At 45.4% G+C, this 14,412-nt stretch overlaps 1 protein-coding gene across 1 annotated transcript in view; it reads right to left on the bottom strand.

Moving 5' to 3' along the window:
* Positions 1-4,180, bottom strand: part of WWC2 (WW and C2 domain containing 2) — a 197,167-nt gene extending 192,987 nt beyond the window's left edge. Inside the window, exon 1 of the mRNA XM_015426965.1 lies at positions 3,796-4,180. Coding sequence (XP_015282451.1) covers positions 3,796-3,926 — 131 coding nt within the window. The 5' untranslated portion in view covers positions 3,927-4,180. The remainder of the gene's footprint in view (positions 1-3,795) is intronic.
* Positions 4,181-14,412: the final 10,232 nt, after the last annotated feature.

The raw sequence follows: 14,412 nt of genomic DNA, 5'->3' as shown, positions 1-14,412 counted from the left end.
TAAAGGTGCCATTGGACTCAAACTTTGGTCTGTTGCTGCCATATTGCTGCACTCTGAAGCCCACTAGCTTGGAAGTAAATGCCACTGAAAGCAATGGGACTAACATGCAATCCTATGGATACTTTTAAAACAGTAAGCTGTACGATGAACTCATTGGGCAAATTCCAAGTAAATCTGCATGAGATCAAGCTGTATGAAGCATGTTCTAATCCACAAAAGTTTATGCCACAATACATCCATTTGTTTTTGGGGTTCCACTAGATGCTCTTTTTCATCTGGCTATAACCAATTAACAAGGGTATCCCTCTAGAGTTTCTGGACCATTAGGATAAAAAGTAAACTTGGATATACTGAACTTATCTGTTTTTTACCCTTTGTGCATATAGTTCAGTCTCATAGCTGAATCGCATACATTAGTTATGGATTATCTCAAGTATCAAGTGCAACATACTTCTTTCTGTTTGTTTTGTAACAGTGAATAATGAGATTGACAAGCATTAATGGAGTTACTTCAAACACTGTCTTCTACACTGTTTAACAAGGACTTCATTCACTTCATTAGCTCTTACAAAAGAAAATACAGTCACGCTCAGGACTGAAAGTGTCTCAAACCTCATCTCACATTTCAGACATTAGGAAAATAACAACAGAAAGAAAATTATAACTCCAAACCACACATGGTGAGAAATATAAAATGCAGTTCATATAGATCAAATACTAACAAACAAAAAACCTAATAGTATAGTTGTGTCTACAACTCTGTTTAATAGAATAAAAGCCAGGCACTTATTGGATGAATGTCCTTCATATTTCCAAGAAAAATCAGCATAACCAAAAAGTGATGTTAAAAACAGAAACCACAAACAATATTTAACTTGACTATACCACAATCTGATACACACTATTATAATTTGTATACTCTTTATTCGGGCATGTTTTTCTCTATAATCTATTTTGCAAACACAATTTAGAATGTAAAATAAACTGAGGACAGAGTTAACTTTGTCAGAATTTTACCAGTCTTAAATGAAATTGCAAACACATGCAGAACATAGCACCATTATCCTCCTCTGCAAAGTCTACCACCAACAGTTACATTACATTTTAGCAAAAATCTCAAAGTACACAGAAAGTCAAATAAAAATGTCGTAGTATCAATACAACTAAATTCCAATAGCAAGCTTGTAAGTATTTATTTATTAATTTACAAAATTTATATCCTGCCTTTCTGCCCCCACAAGGGCTACCAAGGCAGCTAACAAATGAAAACATTCAGAATAAAATCAATTTTAAAACCATTTAAAACCATTCCCCATAGAAACACACATCATTAAAACAATTAAAAACAGAGCCATAATACATACAAAGGCATAAAAACAACAATTAAAACACAGGGCGAGAAGAAGGGATCACTGAGGAAAGGCCAAATGAAACAAAAAAAGTCTTCAACTACTGGTGGAAGAGGGCAACAGAAAGGGACAGATGAATGCCCCTGGGCAGAGAGTTCCTGAGTCACAACCAAGAAGGCCCTCTCTCCTAGGTTGCCACCCAACTGATCTCAAAAGGCGGAGGAATCTGAAGCAGGGCCTCCAAAGATGACCATAGTAATCAATTGGGTTCATAAGGGAATAGGCAGTCCTTCAGGTATGTTGGTCCCAAACCATATAGAGCTTTGAAGGTTGACACCAGCACCTTGATTTATGCCTAGAAGCAAACTGTATAGATGGGCTAAAGCTGGGGTGATGTGGTCCCTATGACCCACTCCAGTCAACATCCTGGCTGCAGTGTTCTGTACTGAACACTTTCCAAGGGCAGCCCCATGTACAGCACATTGCAGTGATCTAATCTAGATCTAACCAGGGCATGATCCACAGTGGCCAGATCTTTTTCTGCCCAGGAAAGCCACTCTCTCTGTTTCCACACAAGGGCAGGCAAAGTTTCCCCATGCTGGTATGAAACGCAGCAGGGAGCTCGCCGTTCCAAAGTTTAGCTCTGCTCCCTTCTCAGACTGGTTGCAGGCAGAGTTTAAAGGGGAAAGGGGAGTCAGGTTAAAGGGGAGAGCCCTGGCTGGGAGCCCCCATGCATCATGCTCACAACATCATGTGGAAGCTCCCCTCCAAAAGCAAGGCATGCTGTGTTCCACCTGGGGGGAAATCCCCACATGGTAACCCCTGACGCTTTGCACGAGGCACATCAAAACGTCCAATGTGCAAGCACCAAGGCGCTGACACCGGCAGGCCATGTCGCAGCCACCCTTTCCCACTTCACCCAGGAAACATAAACCGAGGCCTGCATGAATAATTCAGGTGGGCTTGCGCCATAAATGTATAATGCCTCTTATTAGTTTGAGATAACTGGATTTCAACGGTCTTAATAAGATCAACATTACAGCCTGCTGCACTGTGTGCAAATTAGAACTATGTATCTGTACAAATCTGTTCAAACGATAGGCTGAGGAAGAAAAGTTTCCTTTAAAAAACAACCACCACCTTCCAAGGGATAACATCTCAGATCTACAATACTGTGCAGTTACTATGGGGTCTGATTAAATAGAAACTTGAGCCTCTCTAAAAGAAATAATTAGTTATGAGAAGTCTGAAACATGAAACTGCTCCAGATATTTCCCCTCTTTATTTTAAAAATCTCTCGTTTGAATTTAAAAGACTCCAGAAGGCAGGGAGCATCTTATAACCTGATGAGCGAGGAAGGGATGAAAGCGCTCAGTGAGGCCTACTTCTAATCACTCAGGCACGAGGCCTGCAGAGACTTTTCAGCCTGTAGCTTCTGCCCAAGAACCCCACTTCGGAGAGGGATGGGATTGAGAAAGCGCTACAGATCATCTGGGTCTCTGTATACGAGAGCAGCATGGGTATTTATTTGTTTTTTAAACGTCAGACTTTCAGAATGCAGTTCAAACCTGTTAGGTGCCAAATCTCCAGTACCAAAAATCGAGTAAACTGCCTGGTGTTTTTCTGCTCCCCCACCCCATTCTAGAGATAGATGGTTACAAAAGTTTTGTCCCAAAAAAATAAAGTCAAATATATTCTAGCTTAATGTGTCAAGATTGGGGGAGGGGGCAGACCCACAGCCCCCAATATCCGGCTTGGAACTTCAGCACCCCTGTAGATTTTAAAAAGGAAAAGTAGTGCCAACTTCTACACAATCCCTTCATTTAACAAGCCACGAGGATCTCTTTATCATTCGAAGGACGATCCTTTCAAACTCCCGAAGGTTTGAAAACATAAAAGTTTTGGGAAAAGTTCAAACACGGAGGATTTTAACCTTACTCGAAAGTTCTGCTCTAAAAAAACAAAACAAAACCCTGAGACGAAAGATAATCCAAGGCCCTACTTGCCGTTGGGGAATAAAACAAAACGAAATGTTGTGGGGTTTCCCCCCGGCAGTCACGTTCCCAGAAGCTTCGGCCTTTCCTCCCGACTCTGCTGTTCACTTCCCAGCGTGAGGAGTCACTTTCACTCTCTCTAACACGCACGCACACACAACACACCACACACACCCCTCGCCAGAGAAGGGCGCATGCCATAAAAGACACCGACTCACACACCTACCCGCATTTCCTTTCAGGAGGAGGCTGGGAGGAGGGACGCCCCCCGCCGCCGAGGATGATGATTTCTTATGTAACTGCGCGGGACCCTCCCTTGCTCCCCTCCGCTGGCGGCGGCGGCCAGAAAGTCCTGCCGAAGTTCGAACAACAAGCGCGGCCGTTGCCAAGTGCCCCGCTCCGCTCGCCCTCCTCCGCCTGCCCCCCACCCCGCCGCCGACAGTGGCACCCACCTGTCCCGGGGGTCGATCCAGCTGGTCTGCTTGGTGTTGTGGTCGATGTAGAAGACTTTCCCGTCGTAATCCCGCGCCTCCTCCCAGCCTTCGGGTAAGGGGAGCTGCCCATTCCCCGCTTTCCTAGGCATGGTCGAGGGTCGGGGATCGCTGCTCCATAGGGACCGAAAAGAAGAAAGAAAGAGGGACGCGGGAAAGGAACGCGCTTCCCCCCTTTCTCCTTCCTCCTGGGAGCGGGCAGAGGGGGGCAGACGCTTCTTGCAGCGGCTCGGGGAACACCCGCCGGAGTTTCAGTCCACCATGTCTGGACAGCAGCCGCCGCTTTCTGCCCTTCGTCCGCCGCGGCAGCAGGGCATGGGGCGTCCGGGCTGTCTAGGTTCCGATCCGGGGGGTGGGGGGGGGGGGGGGGGGGGAGAGAGGTGAGCCCGGCTCAGCCCCCGAGCGGCCGCAGCGGTGGCAGCAGGAGCAGCCGCTCATTAGCATGAGATTAGCATCCATCTCATCTGCATGCACATTCCTCGCTGGTGCATTCCTGAGCGTTAACCCTATCCCTGCCGCCCTGGGAGAAGAAAAGGGAAGACTGGCATCCAGAAAAGAGCCATCGGCACCTCTCCCCCCCCGCCGCCGCCCCGGAAAATATGCTGCACGATCGAGAAGAAAGGAGCATCTAGGAAAGTGGGAGAAGAAAGGGTGGGGTGGGGGAGCGCGGAAAGAGAAGAAAGGAGGAGAGGGACAAAAGGGAAAGGAGGGGAGGCACAAAGTGATCGGGGAAAGTGATGTTAAAGGTCCCTAAGGAAAAAGAGAATCCGGTGACACTTTAGAAACTAACCAAATATATTCCTGCACAGTGCCCTTCAAAACAGAGTTAGTTGCTCCCATCGAAATCCATTGAAGTAGGTGGCCTTGGAAGAGTATGGCTCTCTCTCTTCAGGATTGCACTGATAAAAGTGCAAAAGGGGGAAAGAATGGCAAGTTCACGCTTACAGTCAGAAAATGTTGATTTTGAAAATAATAAAGACTGTATGCCATTAGAAGCTCTTCCAAAGCTGTTCAATTGACTTAGTTATAGGCCCGTCGCTGTGGGCTGGAGTGAACTCTTTTGCGCTTCAAGGACTGTTTTCTGTGTAACACTTTTCAGTCCCATGAGTGTTCCTAGAAATCACTTCAGGTTCTAAGGACCTTATACTCACTTTTCAGAAGGATCCAGGTGGTCTCAGGTGGTTTCTGACGTTGTGGAACATCCAGAGAGGCCCTTCTAGAAACTGGAATGTGACTGAACACCATTTTTGCTCACTTTGGGGTGGTGGGTTCAGGGGAGTGACTTGCAGGAGCATTCCTGTCAAATTGTGAAGTGAGGATTGCAAGTTTCACGTATGGCTATTTGCTAGGACAGCTGTTCTTATTTGTGGTGAGACAATAAAGCCAATATGATCCAGTGAACAAACTGCCAGAACTTGCTATTTGTGACCTGGAGTCAGCAGCATAACTCCTATTCCTTTGGTGAAGATGAGGGGAAATTCTTGCAATAAACCCAACCAGTGTCTAATTCTGCTTGTCTAATAGACAGGGTTGCCAGCTCTGGGTTGGGAAACGCCTGGAGATTTTGGGGGTGGAGCCTGAGGAATGCAGGCAGGCCCATAGCCAGGACTTTGTGGCTTGTGGGGCAATTTTTTTTCTGGTGGGGTGAAGTTCTTAGTGCAGAAAGAAAAACCATTTAGCCAAAAGAAAGCTGTTACCAGGATAGATCTCTAAACTCCAAGCTGTCAACCACTTTAGATGACAGTTCTCCACTGCTGCAAGTTAATCACTTCTGCCAGCCTAAGCAACAATTCTAATAACAAGCTGGCAGGTGGGGGTGATGACTTCTATAGTCAAGAAAGCTAACACTTAGGCAGAAAAACTCTCTTAAAGGAGACCAGTTTCTTGACATAGAGTTAGAAGGTATCCTAGAGGTCACCTACTCCAACCCCCTTGCTCAGTGCAGGAATTAGTCAACTACAGCACCCCACTCTGCTTAAAGGAGCACACACCTTTTAAAAAATGTTTTAAAATGATTGGTCAAAAGCATTTACAGGATAAATTCTTGTGGGGCTGTGCTTTTAAGAAAGGGGGCCAAGCCCCCCAAAGCCCAACCATAGCTATGGGTCTGAATGCAGGGTTTGGGGAGGGGAGGGACCTCTGACTGGTATAATGCCATAGAGTTCACCCTCCAAAGCAGCCATTTTCTCCAGAGGAACTGATCTTGGTCATCTGGAGATCAGTTGTAATAGCAGGAGATCTCCAGGTACCACCTGGAGGTTGGCAATCCTACCAATAGACCAACATAGCACAGTAGCTCTAGTATCAGACTAGGGCCATGATCAGACAAGCTATTAGCTCCGGTATCATTACTTCTCCCTACCGGATTTTACAGGAGCATCCATATATGGCCAGGGACCAGCCTACTTAAGGGACCGCCTTTCCCCACATGTTCCCCCAAGAGCACTACGGTCGGGGAATCAGAACTTACTAGACGTGCCAGGTCCCCGGGTCATCAAACTCGTCATGACCAGGAACAGGGCGTTTTCGGTGGCGGCTCCTATCTGGTGGAATGAGCTCCCAGAGGAGATCAGGGCTCTGTGGGACCTAGCACAGTTCCGCAGAGCCTGCAAGACGGAGCTCTTCCGCCAGGCATTCAAATAGGAGCCGCCATCGCCATTGTACCACCAATGCCCCATGGTTTCTGTACAGAGTCACCATGATGCGGGCACTTTGGATGAGAATGGGACGTTTTAGGAGACGGCCATCTTGTTTTTAGGAGAGGAGCACCAAAATTTGTTTATGACTGTGATGTGTTTTAATATTTTTAATGTTTTAATTGTTCTATTGTATGATTTGGCGATATGCCGTGTAAGCCGCCCTGAGCCTCCGGGGAGGGCGGGATAAAAATGTAAATAATAAATAAATACATAAATAAATACAACCACCTCTGTATAACGTTCCTCACTCACAGGCCACTCGTCTTCACCCCTGACTTTGTTGACATTGGAGAAAGTCCATTAGCAGCCGATCCAAGTAGTCTTGCTGCGCATTTCTGGATGTCTGATCACTGTGTTGTGATTAATCACCAAGGCACATGCACTTTCAGAGGAGAAAGAGCTGTGGTCAACCGCTTATGCGCATGCACAAACAGCAGGAAAATGTTTAAATGGCAGCCCACACACGCTCCATGGTTACAGCACAGGAAGTGTGAATTCTCAACCACGGAGCAACTGCGATGTCTGGACAACATTCGCCAGTATAAATACCTTCAGTTTAAATATAAGCGTGCTCAATGTTCTTAAAACATGATGTCTGATCTTGGGAGAACTGGCTTTGAATCCTCACTTTGCCCTGGAAGCATGCTGGGCGACCTTTGGCCCATCACACTGTCTCAGCCTATCCTAGTTCACAAGGCTGTTGTTGTGGGAATAAGACGGAGGTGGAGAGAATGATGTGGGAAGCCACTTTGGGCCCCTTTAGGGAAGAAGAGCAGGATAGAAAAAAATAAAATCTCTCTCAGTAAAACATATGCTGTGACCATGGTCACACTGGATCCACACCCAGTTAAAAAACCCTCATTGTAACTAAGGCTGACTAGCATGAGTGTTATGTCACGTTGACACTATTTATCTTAGGATTCAGAAGAAGTATTGAGGATATGATGTGTATAACATAAAATAAGTTTTAAAAAACCCTTCTTTTCAAACCCCTTTCCAATATATAGTATGTAAGGCATGGGTTGCCACTGCCAGGCATGGCCTGCCAAACAGCAGAAGACTGAAGGGTGGGTAGAGACATGGGGGCAGCCATCAATGATAGTATGATATCACTTGTGGGAGAACCCAGAAATGACATCATACCTCTCTAGGAATTGCTGGAAACTCTATGGTAAAACTGTAGCGTTTCTGGAGATTCCTAGAGAAGACTGATGTCACTTCTGGGTTTTCTCAATGTGATGTTACACCACCTGCCCAATGGCCATTTTTAAGGGGGGAAATTCCCACAGCCACTATGAGTGCAGTGTGGGAAGTAAGGGTGTGGGGGGGAAATGCTGAAATTTTTCGGCTTCTGGTAAATCAGACCTGAAAAATATTGGTAAATGCTGAATTTCCCCAGTCCAATACCAGTAAAGTATTTGGATTGGGGAAATATTCGGTATTCCTGAATATATTTGGGTCTGATATATACCACCAGAGGGAAAGGATTGTTAAAATGCCTTCTTTCCCTCTGCTAGCCCCAAGGGATTGCCTTGTCAATTTCAAAAAAAAAACACACCCAGCTGTGAGAGAAATTGACAAGGGAAAGCCTCTGCTCTGTGCCTTCCCTTCTCTAGTTGACATGGGGTAGGTGGAGAAGGGCAGGCAAGAAGCCCAGACATGTTTAAAAATGCCTTTCTTTCCCTCTCCGATCTGGGGAAAGGAAAGGAAGGTATTTAAACACGTCCCCTCCACTTCCCCGAGTTTCTCTGCAAAAGCGGAGAGACTCAGGGAAGGAAGGGGGCATGTCTGCATGCCTGTTCTTTCCTTCCCCAGCCAACCCGCTGTGGTGGGCTGGCTGGGGAAGCAAAGGGGCAGGCATGCAGACATGCCTGGGTTCCCTGCCCAATCTTCTCCAGGTGCCCTGATCTTAGGAAGGGAAAGAAAGGCATTTAAACCCCACAGCTGACTGGCGGCTTATGTCGATACTCTCTGATCTGTATTCGGCTTATGTGATACCCGAAAAATACCGACAAGGCATTTCTCAGGTATTTTTTCAGTTTGGCTATTGCTGAATGCACATCCCAAGTGGGAAGCAAGACACAGAGTGGGGAGGGATTCTCTGTTCTGCCCAGGGGCTGGCAACCCTAATCCTCCCTGTCAAGAGAGGAGCCATTTTCTGAGTAAAATTCCATTTGCAAAGCTTTTCTCTATTCCAGTCAGATAACAACAAACGCCTGTTAGTTACTCGCCCTCCATAGACTGTACTCCACCAAGGTTCTTTTCTCAGGCCTACTAATTAGCTCACTAGTTCAGCTGGATACAGATGGGAGGGGGGGGGATTCGTTCATCATCCAGAAGTTCCCTTGAAGACAGCATGGTGATTGGTTGAAGGAGGTCAGGAGATACATCGCTGCGTTTTCAAAAAAAATGTAGTCTATCTTGCTAGGCCTTACTCCTTTCCCTCCCTTCCTTTCCCATGCCTTATATGTGTGTTTGCCATATGCTACATCTGTCATGGACCTTGCTGCTTGCTTTGAATTGAATCTGTTGAGCTTTAAGAAACCAAGACCTGCTCTGCAGAAACCCTATTCAGTGAGTGTATTTAGGAAGTCAGTTTTATTATTTTCTGTGTATTTGAACTCTACACTGGAACCATAATGTTTTTAAAACCCTTTTCTTTATTTTCTTTCCAATAAAGCTTTATGGTGTGTTGCTGTGAGCTCACTGTTCCACATGTAGGTTAACTCAGTTACATTATCACAGAGAGGTGTGCCACGGGGTCTCAGGTTTGAGCCAGAGGAACAGTGCTCTCAGACCAATGCAGGTTAGCCTTGACACTCCCTCAACTGCATCCTCTCATTCAATCGGAACACTTACTCCCGGCCTTTCTGTCACTTGTTCTTCCTCTTTCTCATTCTGTCACACTCCACGCACACACTTTCCCTGCCTTCCAGCCAACATCCTTACCTTTTAAACCACCTGTCAAGAACTGTGTACACAATTACAGCATTTTATGGCATTGTCTACAGATGTTATATGCATTACATCATCGTTTCCAATAGCACATAACTGGTTCCCAGTCTTTTTTTTTTTCCTTCAAAAGAACTCAGCCCATCTGACAAATTTGGCTCTAGTCTACAAAAGTAAGTGCCTCAATAACTCCCATCTGGAAGGTGGCACAAGATTCTGTTTTTGATCTAGTCCCTTGTTACCTTCATATGTCTCAGTTCTGTCAGTTGCCTCATAAACACGGTCCCCCATTATCTTTGAAAGTTTTAACCATTCCTTTGTTCTTAAAATTGTTTAACTGTGCATATAGGAAGTCAGTGTTTGAAAGAGCAGGCCTGTCCACATTCTTGGCAGTGTAAAACCAATATTACTTCCCCTAGATATAACATTCAAAAATCTGACATTCAATCAAATTTGCAGATGATACAGTTGAGCATTCTTTCGTTTCATATAAATGTGGATCTTTCTCACTAAGTTTTTTTTTTTACAGTGATGGTCTTACATTGTCACACAGGTTTTGTGCAGCATTTGGACCCAACCATAAACTGGTTTTCATTTTATCAAGTGCACTTTGTTTTATTGAATTAGATTCAGCTGTATGTACACTGAAAAATGCTAGAGAGGAGATTCCTGAATCCAGCAGCCAGGTATTGATTCTGGCACCACTGCAGAACTTTGTAGTACAAAATCAGAGAAATTTATTGGAACCAGAAAGCAGCCAGGTCTGTGATTTAACATCCAGTGGTCTTTGACCTTTTCATACCCAGAATCCGCTTTTTAAACCCAGGCAACAATATAATGAGCTGCAACTATGTGGCAGGAAATGACATGATATCACACAGCCATGTGACAGGAAGAGAGTCTCTCAACCTCCCTGGCCTGAAAAGGAATTTCTCTGCTGCGGAGTGACCTTGCCTTGCTGTCCTGCTGCTCTTCTCAGTGTGTATACAAATGATGTCTGGTGCCCTTGCTCTTTAGACATGTAAAACTGACTGCAGATCCCTCCAAAAAGCAGCAAGAACCAGGCCCATGAACCAGCAGTTAAGACTGTGAACTACATGAGTGTCCTAACACGTAGGATGAAGACCATTGTTTTAGTCTAAGCAGTTTATCTGGTTAGGAAAATGACTTTGTGATTCAGTGGCAATACAGAGAACTCATCTACTTTGCCCTTCCTCTGCAATTAATATGGATACTGTCCACGTTGAGTAAGAAGAATATTTATATTTGTTCTGTACTCTGCAATCAAGCCCACTCAGGTTTCCTGACTAGGATTGGGGAGCAGGAGCAGGTAAAACAAGGAGGAATTTCAGACAGATGATATAATCTGGAAGAGGAACGGTTCCCAAACGGTTTCTGGTCTGTCATTTCAGACAGAACCATTTTAGAACCAGTTCCCTACCGGAATATATTTATAGGAATATATTTATAATTTCAGACACAAACGCTTCTGTCCCGATTAGGAAACGGGGCTGAAGCATTTTACCTGTCAACTGCTTCCAAGTAGTCTTCAGTTTCCTCTCCCGGTTCCGATGCACTTTTTCCCGCCGTTTTTCGCCCGTGCGGGCGATATCCGGCTTTTGTTTTTAATGTTCGCTTTAGAGCGTTATAGTGCTATAGCGCTATAATGCAACAGCATTATATCAACCCCATTGGAATGCCTGGAGTGTTTTGTTATAGTGCTATAGTGGTATAGCGCTCTAAAGTGAATGTTCACCAAAAAAAAGCTGGAGATCGCCCACACGGGCAAAAAACGGCGGGGAAAAAGTGGTGCAGTCTGAAATGGCAAACCGCTTCAGATCCAGCTCTTTACTGGAAGGGGAAAGCCATGTGTGAAATGGCAGCCCTATACCGGTTTACTTCATGACGGACAAAAACGGCTTCAAAACGGGTTTAAAAGGGTAATGTGAAATTCCTCAAGGTTTCCGCCTGGTGGGCTGATTGATCCAGCAAGGCTCCCAGGGCTCAGCTTAAGCAGGCTGGGGAGGGGTGCTTGGGCCCAGCTGCACTGCGGGCAGGTGCTGGAGTTCCTGAGGCTGCGTTGTACATTCACCAGGATCCTGTGAGAAAGTGCTATCCTCAGCACTCTGCTCTAAACCTACAGAGAGGCTGTGTGCAGCCAGTCTGGCATTTTGCCTCCTTTATACCTGTAGGGAGAGGAATAGCAGGGGTGGGGAAGAGATGCCTTGACAGTATGGTGATGGAAGGTGGTTGAGGCAATGCTGTGGTTGGGAAGACAGGGAGAAGGTGCCAGATAGAGCATCCTTTTTCAACTGAGAAGGATAACAAATTAGCTCCCAGGCTTTTAACCTTCTGGTTTTGCTCCCTGCCGCTTTGAAGGGGGGGGAGCAAAACCAGAGGGATAAATATGAGAGTGAAGGGCCTCCCAGGGGGCATTTCACCCCCTTCTTACTGCTGGCTGTGGTGAGCCGCAGCCTTCAGAAAGGTGGAACAGAAGATCTCCCAGGAAGGGACTTCCCCCCCTTTCTTTCTGCTTACCACAGGGAGCCCTGGCCAGCAGAAAGTGGGGGATGATCTCCCAGGAAGAGACTTCCCCCTTTCCTTTCTGCTGACCATGGAGAGCCCCAATCAGCAGAAAGGTGGGAGGGAAGATCTCCTGGGAAGAAACTTCACAACTTCCATTTTAACCCTGCTTTCTGCTCCCCATGGCTTTTAATGGGGAGCAGAAAGCAGGGCCATTTATACCCCTGTATCCTTCCCCCAGCAGAAAGCCATTTAAACCCTGCTTTCTGCTCCCTGTAAAAAACTGTGGGAAGCTGAAAGCAGCACAGTGGTTTAAATGTCTCCGAGCTATTTACACCAAACTGCTGAGTAGTGGGGAGCTCCAAGCAGCTCAGCTGTTTCTCATGAAGAGCAGAAAGCAGGGATAAACCCCTGCTTTCTGCAATTCCTGAACTGTCGGAGCCACCACAAATTGTGCCGAAATTTGTGGTAACTCATCCCGATTCTTCAGCTCATGAACTTCAGTTTGCAAACCCCAAACAGGCCAAAATTTGTGACAGACTTTAGTTCATCAGTCAGTTCATGGCCATCCCTACTCTACACCATGGAAAGAGCATTCAGCCAGTGCAGGCAATCAAAGCATTGTGAATCTTCACTTCTGTGTTGTATATCTTTGCTACAGAGAACTTCAACTCCTTTGATTTACCATATCCCAGAGACCTCTTTAGTGGTAGTGCATATATTTAGTGTCCAAGCCATTTGATTCAAGGAGGAAATCATTGAGGAAGGAACACATTTGGAGAGAAGGAAGAGGTGAGGAGGCCATTTCTTACCTCCTATGCTACTTTTCGCTAGTTGAAGGACAGTAGCAACATGTTTTTCTTTTTAAGATGTGGATTTTCAGAACCTTTTAATGTTATCCATAGGTAAAATAGGAAAGGAACTCGTGGTAATATGTGGCTAAGGAGACATTTATTCTCTTTGACTAACATAATAACCATCTCACAAAAGATCATCATAACTGGATTTTCTTGGTTTCAATTTGGAACAGTCTGAACCTGATCCAGTACTCCACTGGAAGCCAGTGCAGCTTGCGCAGCACAGATTTGAATTGTGACATATGCGGGGTCCCCATGAGGAGCCACGCTGCCACATTCTGGATCAGTTGGAGTTCCCAAGTCATTCTCAAGGGTAGCCCTATGTAGAGCAAGTTAGATTAGAGGTGACCATTACATGGATTACTGTAGCTAGGTCAGGGTGGGACAGGTAGAGGCCAGTTTCCTGACCCAGTGTAACTGGAAAAACACCAGTCTGGCAACATTTGTGATCTGGGCCTCCATTGAGAAGTAGGCATTCAGAATCACACCCAAGCTCTTGACAGTTGATGCTGGTATCAATGGCACACCATCAAGAGCCAGGAGTCAGCACCCCAAACCCGGCATAATGTTGCATACTTGGTGGACAGTAGTGGATTAAAGGTTAAGGACCAATGACAGTGAATTCAGTTTATAAAAGGTATAACTCTGTTTAGAATCATGCTGTGTTTGTTAGAGAAGCCACTCCCTTGAGCACCCTCATCTTGGAAATCAGGGTTCCCTATCCAAATCAGCCTATTTTGACATCTTGCCATATGTCACATGATGACTGTTCCTCCTAAGAGAAGAATCTTACAACCAGAAAGTATAAAGACACAAAGATCTGAGTTCAGATTCCAGAGACAGGGGGAGAAAGGGGTCTGATAAAATAAATTATCTCAGTTGGAGTTAGTTGGTTGTGGAAAATTCATATAACATCCAGGCTGTTCATTAGGATTCCACCATTTCTTGTGTCTGTAGAGCAGGGGTCTCCAAACCTTTTGAGCCTGTAGGTACCTTTGTAATTCTTACACCGGGTGGCGGGCACAACCACAAAATGAACAAAGCCCAAATACAGGGGGAAAGCGGGGTCATTTTGAAAATACCCTGGGAAAGAGGAAAAATTTTAGAGTCCAATGGCACCTTTAAGACCAACAAAGGTTTATGCAAGGTATGAGCTTTCATGTATGTGCAACGCACACTTTTTCAAATACATTGGAATGACAGGTGAGGTTCAAACTTATAGACATGGGCTGAACAGCAAATTAACATGTGACATGATGATGTTTAAGGTATGCAAAATCAGAACGAAATAACAAGCTGAGAGACAATAAAACCAACACTGTGGTGACAGCTGCTGTGGAAACAACATTTTTTTTTAATCTGCACAATCAGAAGCCCCGCTGGGCAAGAGCCCCACTTTCTAAAAACACTTAGTGGGCACCAAGAAAGATGTCAGCTGGTGCCGTAGTGCCCGTAGAAGCCATGTTGGGGACCCCTGTTCGAGACAGTACAATTGATTAAACTTAGGCACCCAAAACTCTGAAGTGCACGTGTGTTTCATTATTTAA

This window comes from Gekko japonicus, unplaced genomic scaffold (assembly GCF_001447785.1).
Source record: "Gekko japonicus isolate JY-2015 unplaced genomic scaffold, Gekko_japonicus_V1.1 scaffold185, whole genome shotgun sequence".
Classification (NCBI taxonomy): Eukaryota; Metazoa; Chordata; class Lepidosauria; order Squamata; family Gekkonidae; genus Gekko; species Gekko japonicus.
This window is presented reverse-complemented; position numbering and strand designations above follow the sequence as displayed.